Below are 27,280 nucleotides of genomic sequence, written 5' to 3'. Positions count from 1 at the left end.
AAGCATATTACGGGCCAGGGGTTGGGAGGTTAACTCTATAAAGAACCAGGCTCCTGTCAAATTGGTGATGTGTTTAGAATTTCAGAAATTTGTGATGTGCTAAGACGTGCCCAAAGAATGGGCTTGTACCTTTTACCACTAAGAAAAGCATAATGCCTGGCAGTCCTTTTTGGATTTGGAGAAAGCACGCAGCTCATTTAGGAATACAGCTTTGACTTATTTATCAGTTGATAGTTGACTCTGAAGAGAGTAGTTTTGAGTGAAGCTTTGTGGCAGATTTAAGTTGTGGAATAAGCATCCTTGTCCCTGAGATCATATAATTCATCAGATCCCATGTGCTAGAGGTATTTGTGGAAGATAAGATAGTTGTTTGGAGTCTTTTGTGAATCTCAGAAAAAGAGTCACAGCACAGACTCCTGAGGCTTGGAACAAGGCTATGCCATCTGAAGCAGGGTGGTATTACCATTCCAAAACACAGATCCGGGATGCTGTTAGACGCTAGTAGAGAGTGACCTCCTAACCAAGGGATATTAGGTGACTGGGCAACTGGGGCTACTCACCTTGATCTTGAATTCAAGCAAGCTCAAGAGAGCATAAGTAATGGAGTTGCTGTGGCCCAGTAGGTTAAGAATTTGACTGCAACAGCTCGGGTTGTTGTGAAGGCACGGGTTCAATCCCTTGTGGGTCAATGGGTTAAAGGATCCAGCATTGCGCATTGCCACAGCTGTGGAGTAGGTCACAACTGCAGCTCAAGTTCAATCCCTGGCCCGGGAACTTCTATATGCCTCAGGTGCAGCCATTAAAAAAGAGAATGAGCGAGAGAGAGAGAGAATAAGTTATATGAACAGGTGTTACAAACCCTTGCTTTTCTAACTTCCATCAGTGCCTCATCTTCAGTGAGCTAACTGAAAAGGAACAGCTAACAAAGAAGGAAAAGCTGAGGCTTGGTATGTGGGTAGGGTGACTTGATTCGTTTGTAAGATGAAAATGGGCTGCTGTTGCACTACCGCTCATCCCAGAGAAGCCCCAAAAGACTGTGCTGTGGGGAAGTCCTGCATGGTTCACTTTACCATCAGTTTTCTATGAAGACAGAAATGGCCTTAGGTAAAGTATACACAGATTCCAGAGCAGTGGCTGGTTAACTGTGGACCTGTCCCAGATAAGACTGGAAGAGTGGAGACAAGGAGTTATAAGGAAGAATCATGTAGATGGACCTTCAGAAATGAACAAAGAAGTTCCCATTGTGGCACAGCAGAAATGAACCTGACGAGTATCCATGAGGATGTGGGTACGATCCCTGTCCTCGCCCAGTGGGTTAAGGATCCCGAGTTGCTGTGCTGTGGCATAGACCGGCAGCTGTAGCTCCAATTTGACCCCTAGCCTGGGAACTTCCACATGCTGTGTGTGTGGCCCAAAAAGGGGGGGGGGGAGGAGAAAAAGGAAAGAAAAGAAAAAGAAGGAAGGCGTAAACACAAGGTATGCAGATCTTTATGCTCCATAGCAGTGCCACCAGAGACCGTCCACCATAGAGGAGGTGTTGGACAACCAGGTGACATAAATGAGTCACCCTCTGAAGTCAGCCAGCTTCTTTCCTCAGCTGCCCCAATGCTGAACAGAATAACCTCAGTGGAAGGGATGCAGGATGACAGAGGAGAGATAAACATTAAAGAAACAATTGCACAAAGAATTATTTAATAATGATTATCAGTCCTAAAGGAAACAAATGTAAGTTACTATAAATGCGCAAAACAGGGAATCAACCCTATTCTGGGGGTATCGAGATTGCTTCCCTAGAATATAAGACCTGAAAGTTGAGCAGGAGGTCTCTAGACAAAGAGGAGCCAGGCAAGAAAGAAAGGGCCTAGCAGACAATGTGTGGGAAGGCCCTCAGATGCCAGGATGTTTGATACACCCGAGCAGGGAAAAAAGACCAATTGGCTAGCGCGCCATAGGAGGCTGAGAGAGGAGGAGAGGCGGGGCAAGGAGATAAGGAGGGCCCAGGAGAGCAGGGCCTTTCAGTCCACGGTCCAGGATCCTTTGTTGCTGCTGCTGCCCTTGCTGTTGTTGTTATAATAGCTCTTTGCCCTTCTCTCTTTCCTCAGCTACCCCCATTCAACTTTCAGGTCTTACTTCTTTAAGAAACGCTCCCTGGTCCCCCGGATTATTACTGGTTGTTGATGTGTGTGTTTATTTTAAGAGCAGTGGAAACCAGTGGGAAAGGACTAGGGTAAAGATAAGAATTTGGTGATGATTGGCACATAGATGATATATGTAGAATAAAAGGAAATGAAAGCCTGGCACCAAACCAATAAGGGGGAAATTCTTCCTTCAGAGAAATGAAGAAGGAACAACCTGGGAAGTAGGAAGAAATAAAGGAGAAGAATATAGTCTCCCCAAGTCAAGAGAAAAGACATTTTCAAAAAGAATGCTTTCAACTATGTTAAAAGTTGAAGAGAACATCAAAGTTAAGATAAGGCTAATGGACAAAATGTGTATTTGATGAAGCAACAGGAGAAATCACACCAAGAGAAATTGGCAAATGCCAAAATCTAGGTATAATTGTAATAAAATAATTATTTTGTTTTGTTGATTGTCTAGACTTAAAGTGATAGAGAAAATGTTCATGATGCAGACTAAACTTAAAACTTTGTCAATGTCTATGGCCATTGCACGGTGCATAACGAATAATTGAGGGTAAAAATATTGAGCACATATTCTTTCTATTTTTAAAAAATCATTGTCCTATTCAGCAAAAAGCTGCTCACATCATTAACTCTCAAGCAAATTCCAACACACATTCTCAATCTCACTTCACTCTCATCTTATTCCTTCACGGTAAATGAAAATATCAGTCAGCATTCATGTGGAAATTGTACATTTCTCTCAATGCAACCATTTGTTAGTAACAGATACAAGCATCGATGAAAATATTTGGTGAGAATCAATGGCTATAGAGAATGTACAATAAAAAGTATCAAATATCTTATTACTATTTATAAACTATGTGCCACACAGGCTTCATATCAAAAAAAATTTTTTTAGTAAACATAGAGGTATACATACATGCTTTTCTTTTACCAGAGAGTCAACTGTTATACATTTACCAGCATACCACTGTCCCTAACGATCACCAATAAGCATTGGAAAAATGCTCAAGAGATACTTAAATAAATTAAAAACAAATTCAAATATGACTTTGAAATAAAAAGAGGTATCACAAAAATGAAAAGAAAGGAAAGGTAATGCAAATTATCTACCATAAATGGTTCCTGTGGAGAGTCTAAATAGTTGACTTAAAATTTTGGAACAAATACCATCAGAAATAATTCCAAAAGGAGTTCCCTTGTGGTGCAGTGGATTAAGGATCCAGCATTGTCACTGCAGTGGCTCGAGTTGCTGGTGTGGCTTGGGGTGGATCCCTGGCCTGGGACTTCTGCATGCCTTGGGCATGGTTTTAAGACAAGGAAAAGAAAAAGAAATAGCTGCAAAACCAGGAAGTCTGAATCGTCTCTGCACTGGTGATTCTATAAATTGGTTTGGCTACTCTAACCTTAACATACAACTTCTAGAACCTTCTGCTAAATATATCTCACTTTACTGAAAATGTCTTTTCCCCTCTCAGTTAAATAAAGAGGAAATATATTTTGCAAAGAAAACAAGGAAATTAACACTAAACAAAGGAATATGGTGGTAGTTTTAACGATGTCCACAAATTCTTTGATGCTCTTTCCTTCCAGGCCTATTTACACTGTTACTAAATGCGGTCTTGACTTCATAAGTCACCCCTAATAACTAGAATATTTGGTAGAAATGCCAGAGTGTATCTTATGAAAATACTGAAAGAGAGTGCAGCTTGCATCTTTCTCCCTTGAATCATTCCCTCTGGACAAGGCTGGTGCCCATATGCCACAGGACACTCACACAGTCGTGTGAAAAGATCCACAGGCCGGAGGAACTTAAGCCTCCTTCCAGCAGTCGGTATTCACTCTCCAGGTGTGAATGAACCATCTGGGAAGTGGCTCCTCCAGCCCCAGTCAGGCCATCAGACACTAAAACCTGAGCTGACATCTTGACTAAAACCTCATGAGAAGCCTTGAGCCAGAACCACACAGCTAAGCAACTCCAAAATCTCTTACCCACAGAAACTGTGATAGAGTAAATGTTTGCTGTTTAAATGGCTAGGTTTGGGTGGAATTTACTATGCAGCAATAGGTAATTGATACAGACATAAAACTGTGAAGGAGTTTACAGCTCCTGGTCGTCAGTGAACCTTAAGTAAATATAGGAACTATAACAAATGTAACATTGAACTTCTCTAATAAGCTATTAGCATAGTAGTAAACCAGATACACCTTGCTGTCACCTCCTTGCTGAAGGCTAAATGGTGATTCCAGAGGTGAATTCCTAGAGAAGGAAGCACTTGGTCTACATTTTGAAACTTAGGTTACATTATAGTAAGTAGGACTGGATGATAAGTGTCTGGATTAGCATATTTGTGGGGACAGAAATTGACACATGTTATGAGAATTCTAAAGTAGCTGAAGAGAGCACAGGAAAACTTCTAGAAACATAATTCTCAAAATGGGACATCCGGGAATTCCCTTGTGGCGCAGCGGGTTAACGATCCAGTGTTTGCAGCAGCTGTGGCTTACGTCCCAACCACAAGGTTTCAATTCCTGGCTCAGGGACTTCCACATGCTGCAAGTGGAGTCAAAAGAAAAAGAAAAAAAAAAGATTCTACCATCAACCCATTAAAAAAAAAGTGGTGACATTCTCTGGGCTGCTTATTCAAAACACAAGTCCTGGGTCCCTTTTACCAAGTTGATTTGGTAGGGGCCCAGGAACCTATTTTTTTTAAATGAATATCTCAAGGGTTTCTCATGCAGATAGATGACCCTTTAAATACAATATGAGAAATTGTGCAAAAGGAATACTGAAATCTCAGTCTAGAAACGTAGGTTAGGACCAGATAACTGGGATTTAATTGCAGAACGAATAACTATGTGGTTGATAAATGATAGTGAGACACCACTGAATTTTTAACAAGCTTTTATTATGAAAATTTTCATGCGCAAGTAGAGCTAATGGTTTGATGAATCTTTATATCACCCATATCTAGTGATTGTCAAGATTTTTGTACATTTGCTTCATTATTCCTTTTTCATAGTGTTTATCTGAATGATAAAGGACTTCAAAGCAAATCATAGGCCTCATGTTCTTTCACCCCTACATGCGTCTAAATGTGACTCTGAAGGTATGAACAGCTTTTTAAATAACCACCTTGCCTTTATTGTACCTAAAAAAATTTAACAATAACTCAGTGGTATCACATAATGCTGAATTTATATTCACATTTCATCAACAGTCTTTTCAAAAAAACTCCTTTTACTGTTGAATCTGAATTCAAGTAAGGTCCACACATTGTTTCTGGTGCTTTATCTTGAGACTTTTAATCTAAAGAAATCTTTCCTCATCTCCCTTCTTCTTTGTCGTGTCACAGACTTACTGAAACCGAACATTTGCCCTATAGATTGTTACAGGATGTGGGTTTGTTTGTCTTTTTGTATTCTTGTGGCGTCATTCAACTTAATATGCTATCTCCCATATTTTCTTTAAGATAACATTGTATTATCTAGAAGGCTTCATTAAATTCAGTTTCACTTTCTTCCTTTTTAAAGAATACTTCATAGGGGTCTGAGTACTTCATAATGCATGAAGAATTAGGAAGCACATAATATCAATGTCTTCTATTCTAAACGGTGCTAAGATTGTAGAATGGTTCCCTCCATTGTCAAATTCCTCCAACAAACTTTGATCTAAATGTTTCCTTCATTGTTAATGATTATTTAAATAAAAATTTTCATTAGGGGTTGCAAAATGTTGGTTTTTCTAAGTCTTTTACTTCTCCTGCCCTTATTCAGTGGAATTATTCTAAAAAGAAATTTTCCTGATGAACTAAGGTAAGACCATTTGATTACTCTGAAATACCATTCATATAGGAATGATAGGATAAACGCTTAGTTCTTTCTCATAATTGCCAATTGTTAAGGTAAGTCTACAAACAGTGGGGAAAACAATACTTTGGGGGCAGGAGTTTGGTTGGTTTTTCTGGTGATTGGTTTGCTTAATGTTTGCAGCCTGATCAGGACACTGCTTAGGAGAATTCATCATCACTTGGAAATTTTTATCTTAAATAACCTGTAGAAGAATACATTTCAAATTAAATTCAATTTTCGGTACTTCTTGAGAAATATTTTTCTAGTTTTTGCAAACTGAATAGTCATAAAAACCTGAGAATTCATAAACTCAATTTTCATTTTACTTAACCGCATACTCTACTGTGGCTAGGCAGAGCAAAATTTAACTTAAAGTTTCAGCAATAACCACAGGCTGCAACACTTGTATAATGCCTGGTAGACATGAATTTGTAGCTCTATAACAAACTAAATATGCCTATTTGCTTTATTTTCTTTACTCTTATTTGAGATAATCTTAAGCTTACAGAAAAGTTGCAAGCACAATACAAGAATTTTTTTTTTTTACTAAAGTATCTAAGAGTAAGCTGAATACTTTAGTGAGTATTCCCTGAAAAGTACATTCTCTCCTCTCCTATAACCATGATAAAACCATCCAAATTAGGAAAGTAACGTTCCTACCACTATTTCTCAGACATCATTCAAATTTACGCAATTGTCTCAATGATGCTCTTTATTTGAAAAGGACACAGTTTAGAATCTGGCATCAGATTTATCACCATGTCTCTTTATCTCTTCCAGCCTGGAATAGTTCCTGAAACTTTGTTTCCCTTTCATTATCTTGATACTTTTTAAAGATTACAGGCTAGCTGTTTACTAAAATGTCTATCATGGACTTCCCGTCATGGCACAGTGGTTGATGAGTCCAACTGGGAACCATGGGGTTGTGGGTTCCATCCCTGGCCTTGCTCATTGGGTTGGGGATCTGGCATTACCGTGAGCTGTGGTGTAGGTTGCAGATGCCGCGTTGCTGTGGCTCTGGTGTAGGCCGGTGGCGGTGGCTACAGCTCTGATTCGACCCCTAGCCTGGGAACCTCCATATGCCAAGGGAGCGGCCCAAGAAATGGCAAAAAGACAAAAAAAAAATTGTCTCTCAGTTTGGGTTGGTTTGATGTTTTCCCTTGATTGGATTTAAGATGTGCATCTTTGGCAGGAATATCGCAGAGTCGATGCTATGTTTTCTGCATCCTAACAAGTGGCACACAAGTTTGATTTATCCCATTGCTGGTAATGTTCACTTTGCTCCTTGATTAGGTTGGTGTCTGCCATACTTCTCCATAGGAGTAGAGTCAATCTTCCCTTCCTTGTAATTAAGACATATTTCCTAATAAAGGATTTATCAAAACTTCAATGTATTCATTTATTCTGTTAGTAAGGATTCATATATTATTTCTCAATGGTGGGAATCATTACATGTTCTTAGGTTCAAATTGTGCAGTATTTTCTCTGTGGAAGCCACTTCAAGGCCTCCGTGGTCTCTGGACATGTCTCCATCATTCTTTGAGCACTTTCTTCTGACATAACAAGATGTTCTATGTTTACCTTGTATTTCTTCGGCCTCACCCCTGGAATAAGCCTATTTCCCAAGAACCCTGGATCTTTTTAGTGGACAATTTATTTGGAAACTGAAATCTGATAGCTCATTGCTGATCCAGGCCCTGAGAACGAAAAGAGCTAGGGAGTATATGTACACACACACACACACACACACACACAAACATACTCCACACTTACATCTCTGCTTATTCCTATATCATCTATTTATACATATTGAAAACTGTAAATTCATGTCAGAATCTCCTATTCAAATCCGGTACTACAACTTTGTCCATTTCCATGTTTGTAACTCCTTCTCTGACAGTGAGAAACCTTACTCTGACTGTCCTCAAATGCTTTTTCATGGATAGTTCCAACTATCCATGCACAGAGAAACCCTCCTCTTTCTGCTTAAACTAACTGCCCTACCCTAAACTCAATTGCTGCTACTGCCACCGTCCAGCCCTGACAGACACTCATATTACCTAGTGTTTGATATCCCATGACACGAAGGCTCTGCATGTAGGTGGCACTCTGCTTACCTACTCAGGCTCCAATCCCATGCACGGGCCCTGTGTTTCCCTCCCCAGACTCAGAGGGCTAGCTTCCTCTGCCCATCTAATAGAACAGAAGGAAAGAAAAGGGAGGTTGAAGAAAAAGAGCTTCCTGTTTAACCTCAGGTCAAAATAAATGCATTTCACCACAAACTGCAAGTGGGCACGACCCCGCCTCCAATCTCCATAAAACTATAGAAGATATTTAACTATCTAAACTAAATCCAGTCCAGTTCCAGAGATTCTTCTGTCCAAGGAGTTCTCAGTGGCAGGTTAGATCAAGTGCCCTGCAAATACAAGCAAGAACGACTTTCAGCCCTTTCTGGGCATTGCAAAACCAAGTTCCACGGAGCTCTCTCTGCAGGTCTTTCTTTTCATCATCTTTTCCAGAGAACGAAACTCCTTTGGGGACGATAGCCACCGCTAAAGTAGAAAGCAGCACTAGCAGCCCCAAGTCCTGGGCTGGAGAGCTCCCCGAGGTGGGGCGTTGTTGGGCACACGCAGGGGCGTGCCCGGGGCCAGGGCGATTCTGATTGGCTTTTTGCTCTCACTCCCCGAGGCCGAGGCAGGGCTGACGCGGACCGAGGTGGGGCACACCTGGGACCTTTCCCTGCTTCGCCGGAACCTCTGCGAAGCGCTCCGGCCAGCGGCCGCGGCGGAAGCGGGGAGAGGGGATGCCGGGGCAGAGCACACCCTAACTGAACCCCGCGGGGGCGGAGTGAATTAGGTTGTGGTTTCTGGGTGTTTGCCGCAGAAGCTATGCGGCGTATTAAACCTGGGGCTCTTGAGGCAGAAAGGGTAGGTAATTCTGGGCTTCTGTACCTTGAAAGTGTTCAGAATTGCCCGGAATGCAGAAACTATAAAATAATCCCTGTCCTAAAACTACTCAGAGGAGTTTTCAGCAGATTACAATCTTATTAGGCTGCAGGGTACTGGCAAAGGGGATAGAGAGATTTGGGGCGGCGTGGTGGTGGTGGGCTGCAAATTGGTACATTATGTAACTGTACCAGAGCTTTACTTTACATTTAAAATAAAGACTACATAAAGTCGATCTGGTGCGAGGGATGAAAAATGAGAAACATTTCTCCATGCAACATTTGTATCCTGAGACTTTTTAAACTCTAATGTGGATTTTAAATGGTGGACATCATTTAGCAATTATATATCTATGGACACAAATATTATGAAAGATTTATATAGACGTGTATTATATGCATACATATACATGTATACATATGTCATATTACGTATGTGAGAGTTGCAATGTGTGGGCACACACGGTGGGAGCGGCTATCCTGGCTTGGAGGTACCAAAGGGCATTAAGGGCTTCTCTCCTTTCCTCCGAGTGCCCTCTTCACGCCTGGCGCATCGAGCCTTGCCTGGAGCAGCTCACTTCTGACCTGAGTCGGCTGGGGCTCCAGCCAAGAGTCCGCTCCGCATCGGCTCACGCACCCCAGCCACAGGCGGGGTGACACAACACCGGAGTCAAATTACAACCCGCCATTAACATATGAATTTACGAACTTAAAAGAGCAGTGGAGAGACAGTGAGAGAGAGGAGGAGGGAAGGGGAAAAAAAAAAAAAAAAAAGAGTCCACCGGGCGCGGAAGCCTTCTGTATGCAGGAACTTTTCTCTGGGTGTAAAAACTCTTTGATTGGCTGCTCGCACGCGCCGGCCCGCGCCCTTCATTGGCTGAGCAGACACGCGACCGGCGCGAGGAGGGGGCTGGGAGAGGAGCGGGGGGGAGACACTGTGGCGCGTGCCGCTTTTTAAAGGGGCGCAGCGCCTTCAGCAACCGGAGAAGCTTCGTTGCACGCGACCTGGTGTGTGATCTCCGAGTGGGTGGGGGAGGGTCGAGTAGAGAAAAAAAAAATAAGAAGAAGACATAGCAGTAGAGACCCAGGAAGGGTTTTTTTGTTGTTGAGCTGGTTTGCCAGTGCCTCCTCCGACCCTGCGCCTCCGAGCTTCTGCAGTGCAATGTCCCGCCTGCTGCATGCAGAAGAGTGGGCTGAAGTGAAGGAGTTGGGGGACCACCATCGCCATCCCCAGCCGCATCACCTCCCGCAGCCGCCGCCACCACAGCCACCTGCGACCCTGCAGACAAGAGAGCATCACGTCTACCCGGCCGAGCTGTCCCTCCTGGACAGCACCGACCCACGCGCCTGGCTCGCTCCCACTTTGCAGGGCATCTGCACGGCACGCGCCGCGCAGTATTTGCTTCATTCTCCAGAGCTGGGTGCCTCTGAGGCCGCCGCTCCCCGGGACGAGGCGGACGGTCGCGGGGAGCTAGTGAGAAGGAGCGGCGGTGTCGGCGGCAGCAGCAAGAGCCCGGGGCCGGTGAAAGTGCGCGAACAACTGTGCAAGCTGAAAGGCGGGGTGGTGGTAGACGAGCTGGTTTGCAGCCGCCAGCGCGCCCCTTCCAGCAAACAGGTGAACGGGGTACAGAAGCAAAGGCGGCTGGCGGCCAACGCGAGGGAGCGACGCAGGATGCACGGGCTGAACCACGCCTTCGACCAGCTGCGCAACGTTATCCCGTCCTTCAACAACGACAAGAAGCTGTCCAAGTACGAGACCCTGCAGATGGCCCAGATCTACATCAACGCCTTGTCCGAGCTGCTTCAGACGCCCAGCGGTGGGGACCAGCCACCTCAGCAGCCAGCGTCTTGCAAGAGCGACCACCACCACCTTCGTGCCTCCGCCCCCTACGAAGCAAGCGCGGGTACCACGACTGCAACCGGGACCCCGCCAGCCTCGGGAGGGGGCCAGCGGCCAACCCCACCCGGAAGCTGCCGGACTCGCTTTTCCGTCCCAACCTCCGCCGGAGGCTACTCGGTGCAGCTGGAAGCTCTACACTTCTCGACTTTCGACGACAGCGCCCTGACGGCGATGATGGCGCAAAAGAACCTGTCACCTTCGCTGCCTGGGGGCATCCTGCAGCCAGTGCAGGAGGAAAGTAGCAAAACTTCGCCCCGGTCCCACAGAAGCGACGGGGAGTTTTCCCCGCATTCTCATTACAGTGACTCGGATGAGGCAAGTTAGGAAGGTGACAGAAACTCGGAAAACTGAGACAGAAACAAAGTCGCCCTTTCCCAGTGCGCGGAAAGCCCCGCGGTTAAAGATCCCCGCAACCTTTTCCCTTCTGCTAAGAGATGGTCGTTGTTTAGCAGCGACTTGGCTTCAGATGGCAGCTACACTTGATGGTTTGGAAAAGCCACCGCTATCCAAATTTCCTTTCGTCTGTATTGTTTGATGAAAGCTTGCTGTTAAAGTTGCGTTCTTTCCTCCCAACTTTTGCACCCCCTGTAGATAGATAACGGATAACTGTATGTACTCATACATAGCATCATTATTCTAGTTCCCTGCTGCCAATAAGCTGCTAAAACGTCTCATCTTCTCTGTTGCTGGTTTGTGTTTAATTTATTGTATGCCCTGGGCATCCATCTCTGTGTGTTGCGCGCACTCACGTGTGGGAGTGATTTTTCCCAAGTTGTCTCCCAAAATGCATAAGGAAACGCAAATTTGAGTGAATAAGTTTTAACTATGAAATTGTTAGAAAACGAGGAACGCTGAGGTTTGTATATTGTATAAACATATCCAGTATGTATATCGGGCCGCGAGAACCTTTAGGAAACGGCGCACGCACTTTACCAGCCGCTACTGCTGCGGCTCGGGGACAAACTCAACTGCCAATTGCAGACCAGTTTTGGTTTTTGTTTTATAAACACGGCCACTTATTATCCTTAAGCTCTTTGCAAATGTTTGTTTAAAAATTAAAATAAAAAACCGCATTTAGTAGTGTCAAACGCATTTGGTCAATTTTATGTTGCTTTGTTAATGTTAGAAAACGTATTTATTATTGAGTGTTTGCTACCATTTCTACTTACCTTGATTCATTTTTTTTACGTTTTCTACTTGAGATCATTTTATTTTAATTTAGCAAAGCCAACTGCCATTGTTTTATGTATTCCTTTTGCAAATGATAAAAATAAACGTGAAAGTAACTTTTGTCACTTATTTCATTCCAAGATAAGCATTAAACACAGTTTAAAATGACTTTAAAAGTTTGAACTGTCTTCTATTGAATGCAAATTTGTTACCTAAGAGCTTTGAAGAAAAATTTCATTATAAACCTTGTGCCATCAAGTAAGTAGTATCAGAAATCCTATATAGAAAAGCACTTAAGTCAATAATTAAATCGTGAGACAAAACTTTTCCCAAATTTGCAACACAATTTTGCCTAGAATTTTTCCAGGATCTTTCCGTTCTTCCTTATTTGTAGCCCCAACAACCTCTACAAGGGGTTTGAGGTCTCCTAGGATCTAGCCAGGAGTGGGGAACTTCTCCAGGATTAGCTATCTCACTTCAATAAAAACTTTAGGCACGCTGAAAGTTTTTCTTATAGATCAAGTACACAGAGTAGCCCCTCCCTCTCTCTTTCTCTCCTGTTTATGGGGGGAGTGGGGGGGAGACGAAAAGAGAACAATGGAAAAGAACTTGAGGGGAGAAAACTGGTATGGGGTTCATTGATTCAAAAAACAGAAGCCTGCGATCATCCTAGGAAATCTTTGAGCTGCACTCACTTTTTCTTTCCAAACAATTCTGCTTCCTCCAGTGAAGACAATGTTTGCCTTTATTTTGTCCCTCTGAATTAGTAGCGACATAAAAGACATTTACATTTTTGAGTCAGTTACAGAAACCAGTGTGCTCACTCTCACCTCAGAGTCCTCAAGAAAAGTGTATGCTGGGTCTCAGGATCATAGATTTTTTAACAAGCCAATATAGTGGGTATTTGGAGAGGTTAGAAGGCAGATTTTTTAAAAATGTTTATGGCAAACGTGAGAGTTTTTGTTTTGGGCAAATGTGAGCGTAAAACTATGTATTAAACCAAAGACAGGGGCGAATTTCCACTGGCTAAACATCGTTGAATTTGAGAGGTTGATTTAAAGCCAAATCCTTTATATGTTGCGTCTTCATTGAGACAATAAATTGCAAGAAAACAGAAGCGGGGTCGCTGGGGGTGGGGGGAAGAGAGGGAGAGGTTAGTTTTACTGCTCCTGCATCCTCTCTTCCCCAGTACCTTGAAAGAAGGAGAGTGTCACATTATTTTTTCTGGGTTTGCAGAAAAAAATAATGCACGAGGCAGTGCAGTTCTGGTCTTGAGTAGGGAGCCAAGGAACAAGTGGACCACCTAGGGATCCATGGCTTTCACCTGAAGCCGACCACCAAGGGAAGCCAGAGCCTCCGCCAACTCTCTGGGAGAGCTGAGCAGCGGCTCAATGCTTTCCAGGGACAGAAACAATGCACCTGTCCCTTAGATAACCTTTTGCACCCAATGAGTTTGCCCTGCTCACGATAAACATCAGGAATCTTCGGGCTGCTGAATAAATCAAGCAATCGCTTCTAACACATTTCCATTTCACTTTCAATGAGCAGACTCAACAGGCATGGACATACAGCAGACTTACAGGATGCACGCACACACACACACACACATTTATAGCTATTTAGCATGGTTTGTTTGCCTGCATGTGCAGATGGGTGGAGGACCTAGAATTCTTTAACCTCTTCTAAAATCTGACTAGGGAAAGGACAGGATTAAGAAAAATAAAGTTGCAGTCTTCAAGAAAATAATCTACATTTCCTTTTTCAAAATGTTAATGTTCGTTTTGCATTAACCAGAGTTAAAAGATTTGTACAAGTTACTACTTTTCTTTTCATGGAGTCCTAGAAACTTCAAAACAGTAATGACATCAGAAACATCTTCCTTCCCATCTTTTATAAATGAAGAAACTACTGTCCCCGACTTGCCCCAAAATCACACAGCCAGAGAATGTCAATATTTTGAACTGGAGCTTATGAGTCCCATCTACCAGGTCAGTGTGCCCACAAATTTTTCTCTTCAGAAATCAATGGCTGAGAGCTACAGCTACATAAATGTTCAGGGAGTCTCCCCCCTTGCATCACAATGATAAATGTTTATACTTTTAAATGTCAGTGACATTATACGTAGATTAGAGAAAATACCAGCTTCGTTTAATGGAGTCATTTTACATTTCTTCTCAAGAGAAGAACAGCCACACAGAATAGCAGACTGGAAATTCCATGTCACACTGATTGAAAAGTGAGGATAAATTCTTCTGATCCATCAAAATAGGCATTAAGAAGCCAAATTACTTTGTGGTAAATTAAGTGCTCAAAGTTCAAAAGAAGACTTTCACTTCTTTTCTTTCCTTTCCTTCATTCTATGTCTTCCTTTCTTTAAACATTGGCATTTCTTTGAAAGAGATGTACAATCACATTTCCATTTTAAGGTTCTGCTATGGAGTTTGCATAACAAACGTTTGGCAGCTCGCTCTCTTACACTCCATTAACAAGCTGTAACATATAGCTGCAGGTTGCTATAATCTCATTAATATTTTGGAAACTTGAATATTGAGTATTTCTGAGCGCTCATTCCCCATATGCCAGACCACTCCTGCCATGCTGACTGGTTCCTTTCTCTCCATTATTAGCAATTAGCTTCTACCTTCCAAAGTCAGATCCAAGTATCCAAGATACTAGCAAAGGAATCAACTATGTGTGCAAGTTAAGCATGCTTAATATCACCCAAACAAACAAAGAGGCAGCATTTCTTAAAGTAATGAAGACAGATAAATCGGGTTAGTCTTTTGCGATGCTGCTGATGCTTTCTAGAGTTTTGTATACTTTATGCAGTTTGCTGTATATTCTTCCACCCCACCACCACTTTTATTTGCGGAGGATTTTGGCTCACTACTCTTTGCAAAACTTATTTGATTTCACCGAAAGCTGAAGGAATATTCTTTTTTGGCAACTGGGCAAGTTTAAATACTTCACCATGGGACCTTGCTAACTGTGGGTCCAGCTTGATCAGAAAAAAAAAAAAAAAAGGGTGTGTGTGTGTGTGTGTGTGTGTGTGGTTGATTTCTTTAATCTGAACCAAAGCAGGACCCATGCTTTCATTGGGCCTTTATATTGAAGTTAGCGTTTTAAACCTGAACCAAGTAAGCAGCCTTTCATAAAAGGGTATCTTGTAATTATTTCTCGCCTCCGAAAATTCAAGAAGGGGTGATCAACTCCCTCTTGGCAAATCCAACGTCCAGTTAGAGTCCACTAGAAAGGGAGCAGACCCTTTCCCAACTTCGGTCTAGACCTGTCAATTGTGTTCTGGAAAAACCAACAAGTCCTAGTGAGAGTTCACGATGACCTGCAGTCATGGAATCGCCTGCAGTTGGTTTTGGGAGAAGTGGGGGGGGGGGGGGAAGGATGGGGGGTGGTAAGAGAGGGAACGTTTTCCTGGCTGTTTTTGACCCGATATTCCCCAGCCACCCTCACCCCTCGGCCGAGCGGGGGGGGGGGGTCCCAGGCGCGGACCCCGGAGGTCCCTCCCCTTCTGCTAGGCCACTAACTGGCGAGGGCGAGCCGAGCGGAGAATGGGTTAAATCCTGGGACGCAGGGGCGAGGCAGGGGAGGAGAGAAGTCGGGGGCAGATAAAGAAAAGGACAGGAACCCAGAAGCGTGGGGGTGGTTTGCCGTAATGCGAGCGTTTCTTAATTAGAGCGCGGCTGACAATGGAGGGGCTGGCAGAGGCTCCTGGCCGCGGAGCGGAGCGTCTGGAGCGGAGCACGCGCTGTCAGCTGGTGAGCGCACTCGCCTTTCAGGCAGCTCCCCGGGGAGCTGCGCGGCCACATTTAACACCCTCGTCACCCCTCCCCGGCCTCCTCCACCTCGGCCTCCTCCTCGTCGACAGCCTTCCTCGGCCCCCCACCGGCAGAACTCACAGAAGCGAGCGGCTCTCGCCGCCTCCCGCGCCCGGCCCCGGCCCCTCTCCTCCCCCAGCCTCGCAGCGGGAGCCGCCACTGCCCAGTGCACCTCTCGGCAACCAGCCCGGCCAGAAAAGAAGCTGCGCCGAGTTCAAGCCAAGCAGTGCCAAGGGGAGGGGAAGCTGGAGGCGGCGGCGGGAGAGCCGCGGGGTCGTCCGGGAAGGGTTGGGCCGGGGGCCGAGGCACCTGAAGCAGTGAACCGGGACCAGGAGGCAGGCGCATCCTTCCTCCCGCGCCAGGGGCCTTGGACGCGAGCGGCGCCACTGCCCGGCCCCCGGGCTGGCAGTGGCAGATCCGTCACCTTTTCTGGTCAAAGAGTTCTTCAGTACCACCCCCCTCGCCCCGACCCGCCCCCTTATTCTAAAATATTCTGTATTCTCTTTGTCTGTGGATGCTGTTACGTTCTTAGAGTTTGAACTTGAATTGAAAAGCCTGCGCGGGCACTGCTCGCTCAGTCCTGGGTTCAGATGCAAGTACATCACTTTCTTTCCTTCAGCTCCTTAAGGAAAGAAAAGTAGAACTAAGGAGTTTGGCCCAAGGATTTGGGGCCCTCCCTACATCCCAGGGTTCCTTTACCTATTTCAGTCTTCCTTCCAAAACCAAGAGGCAAATAACAGAGATTTTTGCTGCCTAGTCTGCAGGGAGGCCAGGCCCCCTGGCAAGTTCACGCTTTTCCCAAGGAAACCAGAAATTTCCTCCACAGGCGTGAAAAACGAGATGCCCTCCAATATGTTTTGGTTTGTTTGGTTTTTAGTGTTAACACTTCTTCCTCGAGAGTTAAGAGATCTGCTAGAGAAAATGCCGCTCTGATGGCCCGTGAGCTCCCCAGGCCTAGCAACTGTCCGGATGAGGAAGGAAGGTGTGCCTTTGCTAAGATGTGAGATGGCCGTCTGGGGGATTTGCCAAGCCAACAGATGCAGTTGCTCTTTGTGGCCCCTGGCCACTTATTTGTCTCTTCCAGAGACAGTATCTCACAGTCCTTGTTGCCTTACTGCTCCTACAAACTCTTGGTGCTGGGATGCTGATGGGGGAAGGACTAGGGCTGAGAGGTGAGGTGGGATTTGAGGAAGCGGTAGGCATCACTTGTGGCCTTTATCTCTTAAAGGCCGAAAAACTATGAGAGCTCTGAAAACACAGGGCCACCCGTTGACCAGGAGGGTGGAAGGTCAGTTCTTTTCATTTTTACTAATATGGATCTGCTTCTCGAAACAGCCTGGCAAAAAAGATACAGGATTTTTTTTTTCTTAAAGTTTCCTATAACCCAAGAGATGTTGATTTGGCAGGTCAAAAAAGAATGCGAGGAAGTTTCCTGCAGCATTCCCAGGTGAATCTGATGCAAGTGGAGCTGAGGACAACACTATGAAAAGCACTGACCTCCCGGAGTAGCTGGTAGACCTCTTCTTGAGATGGTCTATGGAAATGGACACTGCCTAGGAATCCCCTTTTGCCTTCTTTTATGTCATTCAGTCATTTTTCCAAGAAGAGAGCAGCAGACACCATAGCTTCCTGGATACCACGAACCTGACATGGTTGCTTTCAGCCTATGGGACCTGGGACAATATGCTCCAGACCTGAGGTTTTCAACTCTAAAGTGACACCAGCTGTCTCTGGAGGCACAAGGGCATCAGTCCAAGAGGTACAACGTCTTTGCCCCCTGGCTTGGTGAGAGAAGTCAAGTCATAACCACTGAATGCTTGTGAAAGGCAGACAAAAATTTGGGACAAGAATTTTCTCAGGCTACACAAACTCTAAAAGAAATAGGGGGACAGAGTCAGACTGTCATGACGACTTTAGTTTAAGGTTGGTAATGAAGCCACATCACTCTGCAATAACTCAGCATGAATTTAAGGGCCCTTGACTTTGATGGAAGGGTGGCTACCTATAACCTAACTGAAAAAGGATACAGAGAAAAGCAATTTTATGATTTAGAAGGTAATCACCTCGTGAAAGAGATTTCTTCTCTTTGTAGTTTTAGGTTTGCCATCAAATGATTTCATCCATAATTCCAAGGGTACTGTGTTCATAGCCTTCATTCTCAGAAACAGTAGAGATTCTGAGTGGCTTGAAACTCTCAGTGCTAATCTTCAATCACAATTCCAGTCTCTTCTTTTTGAACTCAAAGGATACCTTTATTTTGATTCCTATGAAATTGTTAGTGAGTCTAGTTACACAGTCATGCTAGAAGACACGAGGCTCTGAAAGAGATTAAATGGCCCGCCAAAGGTAACACAGCCTCAGTACCACAGAGTCCATGACCTCAGGTCTTTCTGAGTCTAGGATCAGAGTTCTTTCCACCACATTTCACCTGCCTTGTGTACATATTTTCAGCTAGTCATCTTACACCTGTGCCTCCTACTCTTGGTCAGACTTGCTGGTGATGGCGATAGAGGCTCCTAACATCTTCTGTTTTATGTTGGCTCCAGAGAAAGCTAATTCTTTGAAGGTGGCCATGAATCCGGCTCCAATCCTAAGTGATAGATTTAAGAGATAACTGAATAGAATAATTTTCATTTTGAGTATCATCTTTGCTCCTCTGATGCAACAGATACTGGACATGAGTGCTCTTATTCTGTATTGAAATTCATTTCTGCTCTCATGTGGAAAAAAAATCCCTTCAAATACTAAATGCATATGTAGGTTAGGGAATGAAACAAAAGAGGGTTATATGAAAGTCTGTCCTAAAGAGTAATGGCCCCAAAGCAGATCATTTCCCAAAACTGTCACTCTATCTATGCTTGTAAGGTTGGTAAGAAAATGGGTCTATAATTTTTATGTTTCTCTTGGAGGTGAAGTAAATTAACCTGCTACATTTGTATCTGTGGATTCATTCAGCGATAACATACATTTTTTTATTCACCTGGTCATCTGGGCTATTGGCTTTTTTTCCCATAAATCTCCCTCCAAATAAACATTTACCCCTGCCTGGCTGGTTCAGTTTCTGAAAAATATCTGTTTTGAAAAGTTCTCTTCTCTACCTATCAGAAATCATTACTCCATTTTATATTATTTCTATTCTTTAGTTTAAGGCAATCTCTTCTCTATGCTTGTGACTTAGATGCTTTCATAACTGCCCCCCCCCACCCTTGCCACCGAGGAGTGAAGTGGGGAGTAGGGGGTATTTGAAAGGTAGAAAAATGTTTCTAAGCAAGAAAGGAAAGTTTGCAAGCAGTTACAAAGGCCATAATTTAGGACCAAGAAGTAAACTTTGTACTTGCTGTCATTCTAGATAGTTCCCCATGGGCCTCGTATCCCTCATTGCTCCTTCCCACCTGTATCCCTGGTGGGAGATTCTGATGCCTAAGCATTTAGTTCAGAGCCCTTTTTGCCAAGACCTAAACCCACATTGCCTCCTAACATGTCCCGCATTGTGGTGCCACATGACCCACCTGGCCACCGCCCCCCCCCCAACTCTTTTGGACTGTCTACATGACTCCTCTTTCCAGAAAGGGAGTTCAAAGCTGTGACAAAGCATCTTTTCTATTTAATCTTACTCTGAAAACAACCCTAAAGAGTTTACTGTAGGCCAGGAGGCTACTTTCCCAATGTTCTGTTGTATGTGTTTTTCCTGTCCCTCCCTTGCTTCCATTTTGCTGCCAACAAAGAGAGGTGTGACCTACTCAAACCAAGGACATTGGCTTTGCGTCAATGTTTTCTCCTATGTCCAAGGACTGGAGGGTGGGGGCAAAGGGGCATAGTTGCTCAGCCCAAGACTATATTAATGAGGCACCCCAAGGCTTATCTGGGGCTATAGAAGGGGGCGGGTAATTTAGATGACACATTTGGGGAATTCTCTGGAGCACTTTCCCAAATGCAGGGCATTTTACAGGTAGGGGTGCCTCTTGGTGGACCCCTCTCCATCTGAACATTCTTGGGAAATACAGAAAATCATTCATCTAGTGAACTAGGTCTTGTCCTCAAAATTCTGCTTTCACCTCTGAGCTTACCTCTTCTGGGTGCCTCCCCAATCCTCCAAGGTCATAGTGAGAGGAACAGTGAAGATTCACCCATTTTCTTTTCTCCTGGGACCTCAAACGAGGCTCTACATATTCCACTGAAATCGCTAATTTATTTTTAAAGGGCCAATCCTTTGAGGGTAGGAACCCATATCTTCTCTGACTTTGCCACTGTCCCAGGGGTAGACGGATCATGCTGGTGAAGGAGAGGAGTGAGACTCATGGTCACCCAGGCCACTGAGTACTCTGCCAGGCGGCAGAATCCCTTGTCTCACTTTCTCTTTAAACTAGATAGTCTCAATAAATTGATTACAGCCAGCACGAGAACCTTTCTCTGTCTTGAAAATTCCTACAAGGCCTTTCTAACAGGTTCTTTGAACTCTTCTCTGACTTGTTTTCCTAAGCTCTGGGCTCCCTAGGCTGAGGTAAGTACTCCCACCTCTGTGTTCCCATGGTGATGGTCCTTTGAACAAGTGACACTATTTGAAAATCGCTTTTCCGTGAGCCCTCCCTGAGCTCCTTGTATCGAGCTCAGACGCCCACAGAATGCTTCTCCAAGATTTATCTGGCCGGATCAATGCCCGGAGGCCAGTGTTGGAAAGCTGCTTTTGATGCCGAGGCCACGCAGTGGTGACCTGAGGACGCGTGGCTGCGCTCGGACCACCACCACGCGATGCCCTGATGGCGGACGAGCCAGGTCAGCCTCTCCCTTCACTTCCCCTCGCTATGTTACCTGCGTTTTCTAGAGGGTTCTTCCCTTCCGCGCATCATCTTCCCTTCCTTTTTATGAGCTCTCAGGGTCTCTCCATTCATTCTCTTCTTTGAGTTGCCACGTCCCTAACACTCCCCCCAGTCCTTAAGTCATCCCTCGGTTCCTTTCCCACTTTTTTTCTTCCCCACGCCCCCTGGATCTTTGGTTCCCAGCACTGATCCCTCTTAGCTAGTGATTTTACTTCGTGTCTCCGCTCCCTTGCCAACCCTAACCTCATCGCTCTCCATTTCTAGGATTTTCCCTCTTTGCCTCTCGGCTTCCAAGGTCAAGGCAATACCTGAACAGCCACTTCGCTGCAAGAGCAAGACTGCACCGCTTGCTTCCAGCGGCGGGGGGCAGGGGCATCTTGCAAAGATCAAAAAATCTGCAGCGCCTCCTGTAGGAGCAGCTGCCGGCGTCAGCCCTGAACCCGGGCCGGTGAAGAGCAGAGGCGGGAGAAGGTGGGCAGAGAGCTGGGGAAACCGGATCTCCTGTCAGTGTGAACAGAAGGTTTTCTCTCCCTGGGTTTCTTTTTTCTCTCCCTTATTCTTTTTTCCCCTCTTCTCTCCAGACAAAAATTCCCAGCAGTGTTTCGTTGATTGTGCTGTTGACTCTGCCTCCTAATCTCAGTTAATCGACTCAGGATCACTGATGCAGCTCAGCATCAGCCCATCTGTTTGATCAAGAGTCAGAGATCTCTATTTCTTATGTGGTCAGAATTCCTCTCTGTGCAGGCACCTTGCTATAGTAACCTTCATTTAATACTCCCATTATCATCAGCATCAGAGCCCAGCAACACCTCCTCTCTCAGAAAGATCCCTCCTCCAGCCTGCAGGACTCAAGAGGCTTCAAAGAACACCTTTTTTCAAGTTCACCTTGACTGCAACCCAGAGAACATGATGCTGCTTTCAAAAATCAAATAGCCACTAAGCATTATGCTTTTCAGATTAATTTCTAAAAAATGTCCTGTTTCTTCTGTTTCTTTTCATCATGTACCCCTTTCGGTTTATTTTCATCTAGGCAATAAGAGAAATTCTTCCAAAGAGTCTCTTCAATCAATGGGAATAATTTTAGTCCATCGTGCTTATAAACTGGTTTGCAGGATATTTTCCCAAAGAACAATAGAGAAAATGAAATGAACCATTCAGAACTGTGTCCTGAAGTTTACCAAGGTAATTGATCCTTTCATTCACTGGGTCCTGAATTTTTCAACAGTAAACTAGTTTCATCTCTTAGTGATGGTTTCACTATTACATGTTTCACAGACAGCAGAAGATTTAAATAATTTCCAAATGTATCCCCTAAGTCAGAAAAGAATGAATGCATAAGATGTTTGGTTAAAATAATAATACTTGTAGAAATCAGAAGAGAGAAGGAGGGAGGGAGAGAGGAAAGATGGGAAAGGGAGAGGGAGAGATGGGAAAGAGAGAGAGAGGCGGAGTGAGAAAGAGAGAGAGAGGGAGAGGGAGCTACTGCAAAACTTGCAGAAGGGATTTGCACCTGTACGACTTGAGGTTGCTTAATGTCTGCTCAGCTCTAGAGGTATTCATCAGGACAGCTGGCAAATAGGGGGTTAATCATTACAGAAAATAATGCATCGTATCTTTTCAGTTTGCTTTCTACCAAAGGGCAGTAAAAATTTATGCTTCAGGAAAAGGATAAAACTGGTATTTTCCGAGTGTGATTGCCTCCTTTGAAATTTCTCAGGAAACATACACATAGACTATCTATGTTACAGAACATCCCTAACTCTCCCTAAAAGCTACAACTCTGATTCTGGTAGATGACCTTGATCTTCTTAGGCTCTATGAACACGCCTTGGGTTTCTGCAAAGTTCTAACACCTAAGGCTTGTAGGAATATTGAACTATAGCAGCATTTTTAAAAAGAGAAAATTCTCTAGATAGTTCATTAAATTAGGTAATACTGTTGGCTAAATTAGTTTACTTTCAATGTTTAACAAAAAGAATTTTATCTTCAAATAGTCCTAAGTACTGTGAATTCCATTTTAATTTGCATAACTTTAGCAAATGCTTTTTTTCCCCTCATAGAGATAATGCTTATTTCTTTCTTATATTTGTAGAAAATTAATTCATGGATACAAAATAAAATAGGTATATCTTATTACTATACATCTCTCTGGTATTGTGTTTTCCAATTCCAGTAAAGCAAAGTTGAAAGAGCCTTCTGTCACCAGCTAGTTATTAACAAAAACAGTATTCATTGCCATTCTGGGTTGAGGCAGCATCTGAAGCTGACTGCAGTTCGATCCTGTGATTATTAACTCACTTCCCACCGGTATCTTATACAGGCCCATTATCTACTGTCAATATTTTTATAGTCTATGAGGAGAAGTCCTGCTTACTTCCTGTTAGAAGGGAGGTGACAGAGTTTTTTCTTCTTTTTTAAGTAGATAAATATGTACTCTACAAATATGTTTGACTGAGGAGGTAAAAGGGAGGGAAAGGGGAGCCTCGCATCTGCTGTCTCGCAGGCTCATTGTGTGGTTAATAATTGCTCCAGAATAGTTTTACAGGGTGTAGGCTTTCAGAAACAAGGATTACTGAAAGATCCAGGCTGAAAACCTTTTTCAGTTCGGTTCATACACCAAATCCTAGGTAGTAGTTAAGCTTTTTGTGGTTGATGATGGTTTTTTGTTTTTTTTTTTAACAATTTAGCTCAGTGTAAAGCATTTTGTTTTCCTTACTTTAAGAAATCTCTTAAAGTGTATTTTTCTGAAAGAGATGGACTGCTGTATGGTTTTCCCATCCATAACGCCAAGTGTATCATGGAGCTTCACAACATAAGACTATCATGGGGTATATTATGACTACAAAGTTATGTTGTCAAGGCTCTACCGTGTATAAATAAATACTTTCTAAAAAGGTTTTCGTAAACATACTCTTCAGTTCAAAGTATGTACTTTAAAAATGACATTTACTCCGCCCTGTGTTCTGTATTGCATGGCTACTCTGATCAATTAAGTTATTAGGCAAATCACCACAGATAGGGGATAACATGAAATATTGTGGTGAATCATGATGTTTTTAAAGTTGATTAGGACACGTACATAATATTCAGCTTTGCAAATGTTCAAGTTAAAAATATTTCTGTGGAAAATTAGACGATTCTGTGTACAGAGTTACATCTTTTTAAAAGAGCAATAGATTTGAAGTTAATAAATTTAATTTTCATGACTAGTTTTCTCACTTATTAATTCTGTATATGTAGGGCAAAGCACTTCTCTCTCTGAAACTCAGTATCTTTATCTATACAAGAGGAAAGAACAATTAAACCTGAGCTTCCTACCTCAGAAGTTGTTGTAAGAATCATATAAATCATATGTGATATATTTATATATGTATATTTATATATTACATGCATGTATATGTGAATTATATATTATATATTTTTATATTAAGATAATAGATAAATATCATATAAGATAACATATATGTGACAGTCAGGTTAGGCCAGGTTATGCTGTGGTAACAAACAAGACCAAAATCTCAGTGACCTAAGCAACAAAATATTATATCCTGTTCATGATATAAAACCATAACAGGTCAGTTGGGGCTTAGCTTGTGATCACTTAGGAACCCAGGATGACACAGTAGCCATCTCATCTCATCTCAAACATTGCTAGTAACCAGATGCAGAAGAAAAGAAGGGTCTGGAGGCAATTATATCCTCTGCTAGAAATTGACACATCACTTCTGCTCCTAATTCATTGGCCAGAACTATTCGAAAGGCCCTCTCCAACCAGGGGAGATCAGGAAGCACAAGCCTACCACGGATGAGAACTGAGACTTTTTAAAGAATAGCTCTAACTACCACCACACTTTGTGGGGGCAAACTATAAAAAGTGCTTTAGAGGTGGTAAAAATTATTTATGAAAGATTGGGGATTTGTGGGAATTAGGGCTAACATGAAGTCATCTAAGTCAGTACCCTTTTGTGATTTAACTCATTAAATGGTATGGATGTATTTCCATGGGAGTTAGAGAAACCATTGACCTAGAGCTTCCTGAGATGAAGCTTGACATTTTACTTGACTTCAAGCCAGATCACAGTTTTCCTAATACATAGGTCCTTCGGCATTCACTGAGAGATCTAATTTTTTTAAAAAAATAGATATTGATGCAACAATAAAATTTCTTTCTGTGCTTTTTGAAGGAGCAAAAATACTGATAAGTAATTGCTATAAATATCATGTATGCATAAGTCAATCATCTTCAAAATTAAATAGCAGTCAGATATATGGAAGTAAGATAGAGCCAATTTCAGTTAGTAATATAAAGTGGAATGAATATACTAAAGTGCCCATAACCTCTCCTTTGGGAGTATTTTTTATTGTGAAATTATGTCTCAATTTGCAATTCAGGTGGACTTCTTAAAAAATTCTATTGAAGTATAGTTGATTTACAGTGTTAATTTCTGCTGTACAGCAAAGTGATTCAGTTATGCCAATACCCATTTCCACATAGGTTATCACAGAATATTGAATAGATTTGCTTGTACCATATAGCAGGCCCCCATTAATCATCCACCATTCCATATACAATAGTGTGCATATGCCAATCCAAGCTCCAATCCATTCTTCCCTCTCTCCTTTCCCCCTTTCATCATTTTTAAAGATTCCACATATAGGTCATGTCATATGATATTTGTCTTACTTGGGCTGACTTACTTCACTTAGTATGATAATCTCTATGCCCATCCATGTTGCTACAAATGGCATTATTTCCTTCTTTTTTATGGCTGAGTAATATTCCATGGTATATATATATCAGACCTTCTTTATCCATTCCTCTGTCATGGATATTTAGGTTGCTTCCATGTCATGGGTATTGTACATAGTTCTGCAATGAACTTTGGGGTGCATGTATCTTTTTTAATTATGACTTTCTCTGGATAGATGCCCAGGAGTGGGATTGCTGGATCATATTGTAGTTCTATTTTTAGTTTTTTGAGGCCCTCCATACTGTTTTCCAGAGTGGTTATACCAATTTACACTCCCACCAACTGTGTAAGAGGGTTCCATTTTCTCTGCACCCTCTCCACCATTTATTGTTTGTAGACTTTTGGATGATGGCCATTCTGGCTGGTGTAAGGTGGTACCTCATGTAGTTTTGATGTGCATTTCTCTAGTAATTGATCATCTTTTCATGTGTTTTTTGGCCACCTGTCTGACTTCTTTGGAGAAATGTCTATTTAGATCTTTTGCCCATATTTTCATTGAGGTTTTTTTTTTTTTTTTTGATATTGAGCTTCATGAATCATTTTCGTATTTTGGGGGGTTAATCCCTCTCTGGTCACTTCATTTGCAAATATTTTCTACCATTCTGTAGGTTGTCTTTTTGTTTTGTTTATGGTTTCCTTTGCTATGCAAAAGATTTTAAGTTTAATTAGTTCCCACTTGTTTATTTTTGTTTTTATTTTCATTATTCCAGGAGGTAGATATAAAAAGATATTGCTGCACTTTATGCAAGTAGACTTGTTTTGCTTAAGATTTTAGGGCTGGACTGTTTTCAACAGCCAAGACATGGAAACAACCTAAATGTCCATCGACAGAGGAGTGGATCAAGAAGGTGTGGTATATATATACACAATGGAATATTACTCAGCCATTAAAAGAAATGAAATACCAGCATTCTTAGCAACATGGATGGACCTAGAAATTATCATGCTAAGTAAGGTCAGCCATACAATGAGACACTAACATCAAATGCCTTCACTGACATGTGGAATCTGAAAAAAGGACAGATGGAACTTCTTTGCAGAACAGATGCAGACTTACAGACTTTGAAAACCTAATGGTCTCCAGAGGAGACAGTTTGGGGGATGGAAGGATGTGCTTGGGTTGTGGGATAGAAATCCTGTGAAAGTGGATTGTGATGATCATTATACAACTACAGATGTGATAAATTCATTGAGTAATAAAAACAAACAAAACAAACAAAAAGATCTCTATTGTAATGCACATCCATGCAGACACACAGATGTAGAAAAAATGCTTGATTTCTTCATGTATTAAATCCCATCCTAATTTTATCTAAAAAAATAAAATAAAAAAATACAATAAAACTCAGATGAACTCATTTACAAAACAGAATAGATCCACAGACATGGAAAACAAACTTATGGTTATGAAAGGGGAGGGATAAATTAGGGGTTGGGACTAATATAACACACATTACTTTATATAAAATAGATAACCAACAAGGACCTACTGTTTTATAGATTACAAAAGGGGAGAGGAGGGATAATTTAAGAGGTTGGGATTAATATAATACATGCTACTATATATAAAATAGATAACCAACGATCTACGTACTGTATTGTACAGGGAACTATAGTCAATATTTTGTAATAACCTATGAGGGAAAAGAATCTGGAAAGGAATATAACTGTATATATGCTGAATACTTGTAACTAACACAACATTGTAAGTCATTTTATTTATACTTCAATAAAATAGAAAAAGAAAATGAAAGTAAAAAAAACCCCCAAATTTAAAAGGAAATAAATAAAAAATAACTATGTGAGGAAGCCTACAGAAACAATTACAAATATGAAGAATTAAGCTCTAAAATAAATATTGTTTGGTAA

General features: G+C 42.6%; 3 protein-coding genes across 3 annotated transcripts in view; 2 read left to right on the top strand and 1 right to left on the bottom strand.

The window, feature by feature from the left end:
• LOC146401057 (uncharacterized) overlaps positions 1-27,280 on the bottom strand; it is a 499,586-nt gene that overhangs the window by 205,447 nt on the left and 266,859 nt on the right. The gene's annotated exons all lie outside the window — the stretch shown is intronic.
• Positions 9,923-12,178, top strand: ATOH1 (atonal bHLH transcription factor 1). Its single transcript, XM_003129319.5, has one exon. The coding sequence runs from the start codon at positions 10,103-10,105 to the stop codon at positions 11,162-11,164; it is 1,062 nt and encodes a 353-aa protein (XP_003129367.2). The 5' UTR covers positions 9,923-10,102; the 3' UTR covers positions 11,165-12,178.
• LOC106507805 (uncharacterized) lies at positions 13,870-26,633 on the top strand. Its single transcript, XM_084971136.1, has 4 exons — positions 13,870-13,998; positions 15,702-21,131; positions 21,691-21,842; positions 26,180-26,633. The coding sequence occupies exons 1-2, from the start codon at positions 13,870-13,872 to the stop codon at positions 16,380-16,382; spliced, it is 810 nt and encodes a 269-aa protein (XP_084827262.1). The 3' UTR covers positions 16,383-21,131; positions 21,691-21,842; positions 26,180-26,633.

The sequence above is a fragment of the Sus scrofa genome, chromosome 8 (assembly GCF_054392235.1).
Source record: "Sus scrofa isolate SSC_HxYL_T2T_F1_AM1 chromosome 8, Sscrofa_HxYL_maternal_Yorkshire_Landrace_v2.0, whole genome shotgun sequence".
Classification (NCBI taxonomy): Eukaryota; Metazoa; Chordata; class Mammalia; order Artiodactyla; family Suidae; genus Sus; species Sus scrofa.
The sequence above is the reverse complement of the archived record's forward strand: the minus strand, read 5'-3'. Positions and strand labels throughout refer to the sequence as shown.